This window comes from Lucilia cuprina, chromosome 2, assembly GCF_022045245.1.
Source record: "Lucilia cuprina isolate Lc7/37 chromosome 2, ASM2204524v1, whole genome shotgun sequence".
NCBI classification, from domain to species: Eukaryota; Metazoa; Arthropoda; class Insecta; order Diptera; family Calliphoridae; genus Lucilia; species Lucilia cuprina.
Genome location: NC_060950.1, coordinates 8,690,956 through 8,698,455, shown reverse-complemented (window position 1 = coordinate 8,698,455; position 7,500 = coordinate 8,690,956). Strand labels below are relative to the sequence as shown.

Below are 7,500 nucleotides of genomic sequence, written 5' to 3'. Positions count from 1 at the left end.
CTAGAACTGAACTTGAACTAGAACTGATAAAAGCTGACAACTCTAAAGATAATCATCTATAGACATTAAACTATATCTTTTCTAAACCTTTTTGTCGTTAAGCCAATCAAAATGTTTGTGAGCCTAATTTTTCTTTTTTTAATATTAAAGATAAATATTAACACCCAAAAAATAAGTTGCTGATTAGAAACTAATTTATTTATCAGTATTAAACAATTTCTTCCATAAATAGTACAACATTTAAATATAACCTCAATTTTGCTTTAATATTAATTATTGGCAAAGATGTCTTATGGTTATTTTTTTACGAATGTCAAATATTTTTCCATCATCATAAAATTCCACTAAAATTTGTTCCTCTTTAGTTAATGAAGTCATAAAGATTCCTCAGGCAGACGAACTCAGCCGCCAACCAACTAGCCAGCCAGCCTGCTAGTCATCATCAGCATGGACAATTATATAGATTTCAAATAAATGCATTTAATAGAGTTGAGTTTTTGGAATTAGGAAACTAGTAAAAAGCTAAAACCAGTAGCAAAAGAACATTTAAAGAATATCTCTGTGAAGATATTTATGAATGTTTGTCTGACTGTCCGTCCGTCTGTCTGTCTGGCCATACGGTAGCCATGTCATGAGGATGAGACAGGCGTTGCAACTGGAAACAATTATGCAAAGCAAGCGTAAGACATCATGTTGGTTGTAGTGTAGTCGTCGTATGTATAATTAAGTCTAGCATTTAAATGTTACTATAGGATCAGGCCAAAAACATAGTGAAGCAGCATAGTTGTTGTCTTCATCAGGAATATTTATGTTGAATAACTTAACAAACCACCACGCAATCGAATTGAAAAAGAGAAAGAAAGAGTAACAGTTTGAGTCAATGGCTTGGATAGATAGACATATATAGATAGTGTAGACTACACCCATTGATGCCGAAAACGATTCATAATTTTCAAATTGACGTTGCAGTTATGGCGCCAAAATATAAAATAAACGCAAAAAAAACATTAGGCAGGAGCAGAATAACATTGCAGCAAAAAGTTTATTGGTTTAGAAAATTTAAACGTAGCCCTGTATGAAATATCTATGTATATATCACATTACCTATATTTCTTTTATTCTTCTCTTTCCAGGCCGAAATGCATATGGACCATTCGATATTAGTGCCATCTATGGGTCTTGGACCGCCACCACCTCATCAACCCCTACCACCTAGCGTTGTTAAACATCGTAACGTCGAACAGCTGGACATTCCCACGTCGAAAAAATCTAAAGGTCTCGACGAAGCGTCCGCCTATCAATTGGAGTATCAGCACTATCAGTCGTTAATGTATGCCCACTGTGCCCAGCAGCAAAGAATGGTGGCAGCTGGTCAAATGTCAGCATTTCGACCGTGGCCTCAACCTAAAACCTTTATGCATGCTGCTGCTTACAATGCAGCAGCTGTGGCAGCTTTATCTACACTTCCTTATCTGAGTCAAGAACCGCCAGTGTTGCAAAATCCCGAACGTGTAGTGCGTTCCACAGATCGTGAACGTTTTGAGAGAACGTATCAGCCAAATGTGGCTTTAGCACCTAGAAAGACACATCTCTCGCAAGAGCGTGAAAAAGAACAGAGAGAATTAAGGGAACGAGAGCGAATAGAAAGAGAGAGGGAAAGAGAAATTGAAAGAATAAGGGAACGTGAGAGGTCAAGAGAACGGGAGAGAGAGTTTGAAAGGGAAAGAGAAATGCGTGAGAGAGAAATGCAAAAGAAGTTGCAGATACAACAACAGCAGCAGCAACAACAACTTAAACAACAACAACAGCCACCTTTAGTAACAAACATATGTGAAGGTGAAATACAAATAAAACAAGAAAGGGCGCCTACACCTTGTGAAATGTCTCCCACTCCCCCGCCCCTTAGCAATCACAGCGAAGATGAAAGACGCTGTAGTAATGGTCCATTAATTGAAAATGAACCCCCCACAACGCCTTTAGTCTCCCCCTTGGCCTTAAGTCGACATAAAACCTTGCCCCCAACCACACACCTCAGTCACATGGAAGTGCAAACACGACGTCTTTCCCTGCAAAACTCCAATTCTTCCGCTAATTCGGCCTCCTCAGCGTCATCATCATCGGCATCAGCCACTTCAACAACACCCACAAATTTAACATCACCCCAACAACAACCATTATTACCTGCCCAAAAATTACAACAACAACTACATCATCATCACCAACAGCATCCTGCAGCAGCACCACCATCATCAGCCACACACCTACAACGAATACCAAGTCATCATGGAGCAGTCGTCCATGGGCCCCAGCCATATATAAGACAATCTCCTTCACCATCACATGCGCATTGTAACAATGCCAGCTGCAATAATCCACGAAGTCCTGAGGAATTTGGTGGATCCAATGAAATTACCTCCTCGACATCGCCTTTGCCACAAAATCAACAACAACAGCATGCACAAACTATAATTGCCACTGTTAATCATCACAATAAATTGTTGCCCAACTGTGGTACATACGGTGCTAACAACAACAACAATAGCAGCAGTGGTCAGCAGCAACAACAACAGCACAATGATCTGACTGGTCGCATACGCATTAGTAAAAATTTAATTAATCAAAATAATATAATGCGATCGCCTACACCACCACCTCATCCTCTAACCTCAGTTAACAATCCTCAACAACAGCATCCTCCTCATAATCATCTTCACCATCAGCAGCAACAACAACAACAGTCACATCTTAATCAACATCCGCAGCCTGGTCTACAAAGACAACAACAAGCGGTGACGGCAGCTCAAAATCATCAACAACAATATGATTACTATAAACAAAATCAAAGATATTATCAGCAACAACCACAGCAGCAACATTTAACTCCACAACAACGTAATCATGCTACTCTAACAGCAAATCTTAATCATCATCAACAACAACAGCAGCAACAACATTCACCATCACAGTCTTCCAATGCAAACACGCCAACAGGCCTTAATTTAACCACAAATTTGACAGCGGCCTCTAATGCAGCAACAACAACAGCAGTTCCAGCAGCAATTGCCAATGCTACAACAATGTTACCGCAACAACAAAATCATGACAAGCCTAATTTGCGTACACCGCAGGCCTTTATGAATCAACATCATTTACAGAATGGTCGTACGACCACCACAACAACCATGAACAGTGAATTTGAATTGTCCACAGATACCGATGACGAAAGTGTCAACGATGGCGAAGCCGATAGCAGCAATACACTAACACCCTGGGAGTTGGCCATCGAAACATTACGTGACTCACGACCCAAAGACAGAGAACGTTTGCTCAATATGCTGCAAAGAATTTTAACTGAAAATCAACATTATCGCTTGCAAAATCAACAGCTAAAAGAACTAATTGAAGTTCGCAACGAACAAATTGCCAAATTGCAAACGGAATTGCAACACTGTCAACGCCAGTTGGAAAGCTTGCAAATTAATCCCAGACCAGCGGCAACGGTGAATGGCAGTGGTGGCCTTGGTAACGGTTTAATAACCAAAGCATTGCGCAAAGAGTGTGATGATCAAATGCTCTTGAGACTGCCGCTAAAAAAGTCGCAGCGACGGGAACCCGAAAGCTATGAGCGTGAGTTAAGGGAAAGTGAGGAGAGAGCACAAAGACAGTGTGAGGAGAGTATACAGTATAATTTGACTCAAATCAAAAGAGAACTTAGTGAGTCTATGGAGGAGGACGAACCGGAGGAAGATAATGAATCGAGCACCACCACTCTTGAGCAGATATCAACGAATGAGAGTTCTCAGCAACATGTGGAAAGTACACAGCCTGAACATGGCCAGCAGCAGCAACAACAGCATAGGGGAGATGAAAATCAAAACGAAGCCTCTTCGGAATCCGAACAAGAGGATGAAGAAGATGAACGGCATATGTCTTCCACACAAAATCAAAAACGATCTCATGATGATGATAGCAATGCAATCAAGGAAAATCACATTAAACTGGAAAATGCAATAAATCAAAAAGACTTTCAACAAGCTGGCCAACAAATGGCCAATAATGACAAACAACAAACTGAGGCCGATGAGTCCGAACAAGAAGAAGATGAAGAACGAGAGCGAGAAGAAATTGGTCATGAACGGGAAGATAACGATGATGAAGAGGATATGGAAGAAGATGATGACGAAGAAGAAGAGGAGGAACGTATACAGGCACCACATACGAATGCTTTGTCGACACCACCCACAGCTACCACGCCCTTATCACCTGATTCTGCTGCCACTGCTGGTCAGTTATTCGATAGCAGCAATAGTAGTGATGAGTCCTCCATGAAAAAAGCTCAAATGTCGGCCTCTAATGCTTTAGCCAAAATGAATTCCGAAACAAATGATGCTGATGACGACGACGACGATGAGGATGAAGATGATGATGGTCATCGCAACAACAATCATGCCGTAGAGTCAACTAATAACAACAACAACAATCATTCAGATAATGAGGACAGTCAATCAAATAATGCTGAAAGCGATAACGATAACTCCGATGCAGATGAGCAGCCTACCCACACACATACACACAAACCGCGGCATTTTAGAGTAGACAACAGCAATCAAGTGACTACAACAGCAACAGCGGCAAACACAGCAACAGCAAACACCACAAACATTATAAATACTTCCATAAATCAAACGACAACGCCTCCTAACACTACCACGGTTGTGTTGGCTACCAAGGCCAGCAAGAAATTAACTCCAACAACGAATAATGATATAATAATCAAACAGGAATATCTATAATTAAGAATTTTTCGAAACCTTAATCCCTCGACCTCCCACGCAAAATTTACAAATAATTAAAACGGAAAAATTACTTTCCGCACTTTTTGTTAATATATCCCCGATAACTACAAAATTTTCAATTTCTAGGAAATCGAATAAGCTTTTTTTAAGGGAACGAAAAGTAAGGATTTTTTTCTTTCAAGTTTTTCACAAGGAGTTTAAAAAGTTAAAGCTTTTAAATATAAGCTTTTATGAATTATGTTCGATTTAAAAGCTATATTATAGAATGAATTTTGAGTGATTTTCATGTAAATTTTTTACGAGTTTAAAGAAATTTTCATTTAAATTAAGCTTTAGGCGAAAGCTTAGTGTAACAACTTTTATGTTGTTAGAAAATCTTAAACCAAAAACTTTAAAGCAATATCTATAAAAAAACTGTGATTAGTTTGAAAATGAAGTTTTAAAAACTAAACTTTAACAACTTTTTTTGTAATAAATTCCAAAAGTTCTCTCATGTTTTTAATGGATTACAAGTTCTTTAAAACTTTATAAAACTAAAAAGCTTTTTACTTTTTTCCTCTAAAGCTGTAAGCTTAAACTATTAAGCTTTTATTTAAAAGTTGACATTTTTTATTATAGTTAATAAATTGAAAAAAAGAATTATATTAAAAAGCTTTTGTTTTAATAAAGCTTAGAGTTTTACCAACAACTTTTTTTAAAATAAATTCCAAAAGTTCTTATTTTCTAAGCTTTTATATTTGCTTTTAAAATTTAAATAAAAAGCTTTTTAATTGGTAATAAGTTTCTTAAAACACTTATTAAAATATAAAGCTTTTAACTTTTTTTTGTAAAACTTTAAGCTTAAACTATTAGTTTTTTAGAGAAAGCTTTTATTTAAATGTTATTTTTTCCCCAAAAAGCGATTATTTTAATTAAATTGAAATGAAAATTTATATAAAAAGCTTTTGTTTTAATAAAGCTTAGAGTTTTATATATATAATAGCTTTTGTTTTAAAAAAGCTTTTAGTATGGTTTAAATAATTGAAATTCTTTGTTTTAAACTAAAGCTTTTGTTTTAAACTCTTTGTCTGGAAATTTCCCCAAACAAAATGCTAGATTTGTTTCTATTGCTTTGAAAGCTCCCTCCTCTTAATCTTTCGTCTTTATTTTGTACATTTTTTTTAAACTACTTTTAAAAAGCTTAACAAAACTTTACTCTTCTATATATAGCTATCGCTACACAAAAACAAATGTATTAGTTTAAGTTAAAAACAACAAATTCTTTGCTAGATTTTAAGTACAAATAAACCAACAACAACAACAAAAAAAGCTCTTTAAATTATTTTGTTTACAAAACAAAATTCTTTAAATAGAAGAAATTAAAAACAAATTGTAAAAAAAAATAAATTTATAAAAATAGTCATCTGTGAGATTAAAAACAAAACAAAACTTTAAACGATAAAAATTTGAGTTTTAAAAACTTTAAATCAAAAAACCCTCCCTGTCCCTTTTTTTAAAAAACCATTAGCTGTAAATGACAGTCAAAAAGTAAAAAAAAAGCTTAAACAAAAATTTAAAATTATAACCAGGTTTTGCATAATTATAAATAATTGATATTAGAAAACAATATTCAAATTGAACAAATAAATAATAAAATTTATCAAAAACAAAAAAAATATATATAATTATAAGAATTAAAATTGTAAATTTCTTAACTTAACTCTTTATGTAATTTTTATTTTCTTTTTTCTCTAAATATCTAACTCTATCCAACTCTCACTCTCTCTCTCTTTCACATTATATTTATAATATTTCGATAACAAAACAATTTGTAAATTTTGCCATTAAAACACTGGAAAATTAAGTTTGTTAAAAGTTCTATTTGAAAAGAAAAAAAGAAAGAAACAAAACATTGTAATACTTAAAAACCATTTGTAGTTTGTGATTATGTTTAGAATTTTCTTTAATTATTGTTTTTTTTTTATTTGTTATAATGTTAAAAATTCAAAATTATTTTTAAGTGTTATTAAAAATCTGATTTTTTTTCTTCAAATCCCTTTCGTTTTAAAAAGGGTTTCAATTAATGCTTTATTAGTTTAGTATGTATGTATTTAGGACAAAACAAAAAAGTTTTATTGTAAATGTGTGTTATACGCTTAAAGAAAAGTTAATTTGTTATATTGTTTTAAATGTTTCAAAGTTTGCAAATTGTTCGTTCCTTTTTTAGTTTACATATATTGCAGCCAAAAAGCTGACTTATATTCCTTCTTGAAATTTTAAAAATTTGATTGGATTCTTAAGCGAAAAGTTCAGTTCTTGTTAGTTTTAGTTCAGTTTATTCCATTTCTGTTCTAATTTAGTTCTAGTTCAGTTCTAGCTCAGTTCCAGTACAGTTCTAATTCAGTTCTAGTTCAGTTCTAGTTCAGTTCTAGTTCAGTTCTAGTTCAGTTCTAGTTCAGTTCTAGTTCAGTTCTAGTTCAGTTCTAATTCAGTTCTAGTTCAGTTCTATTTCAGTTCTAGTTCAGTTCTAGTTCAGTTCTAGTTCAGTTCTAGTTCAATTCTAGTTCAGTTCTAGTTCAGTTCAGTTCTAGTTCAGTTCTAATTCAGTTCTAGTTCAGTTCTACACCTTTTTCAATTGTAAATGAGAACTTTTCATTTCAATTCAGAAAATATCAATTGAAATTGAGATTTTCCATTTGATATTCAGAAAATTCCAATTGAAAAT

General features: G+C 34.3%; 1 protein-coding gene across 1 annotated transcript in view; it reads left to right on the top strand.

The window, feature by feature from the left end:
- Nucleotides 1-5,469, top strand: part of LOC111680635 (probable serine/threonine-protein kinase DDB_G0282963) — a 17,462-nt gene extending 11,993 nt beyond the window's left edge. The window contains exon 3 of the mRNA XM_046947217.1: nt 1,134-5,469. Within this exon, the coding sequence (XP_046803173.1) occupies nt 1,134-4,793 (3,660 nt within the window). The 3' untranslated portion in view covers nt 4,794-5,469. The remainder of the gene's footprint in view (nt 1-1,133) is intronic.
- The last annotated feature ends 2,031 nt before the right edge of the window (nt 5,470-7,500 follow it).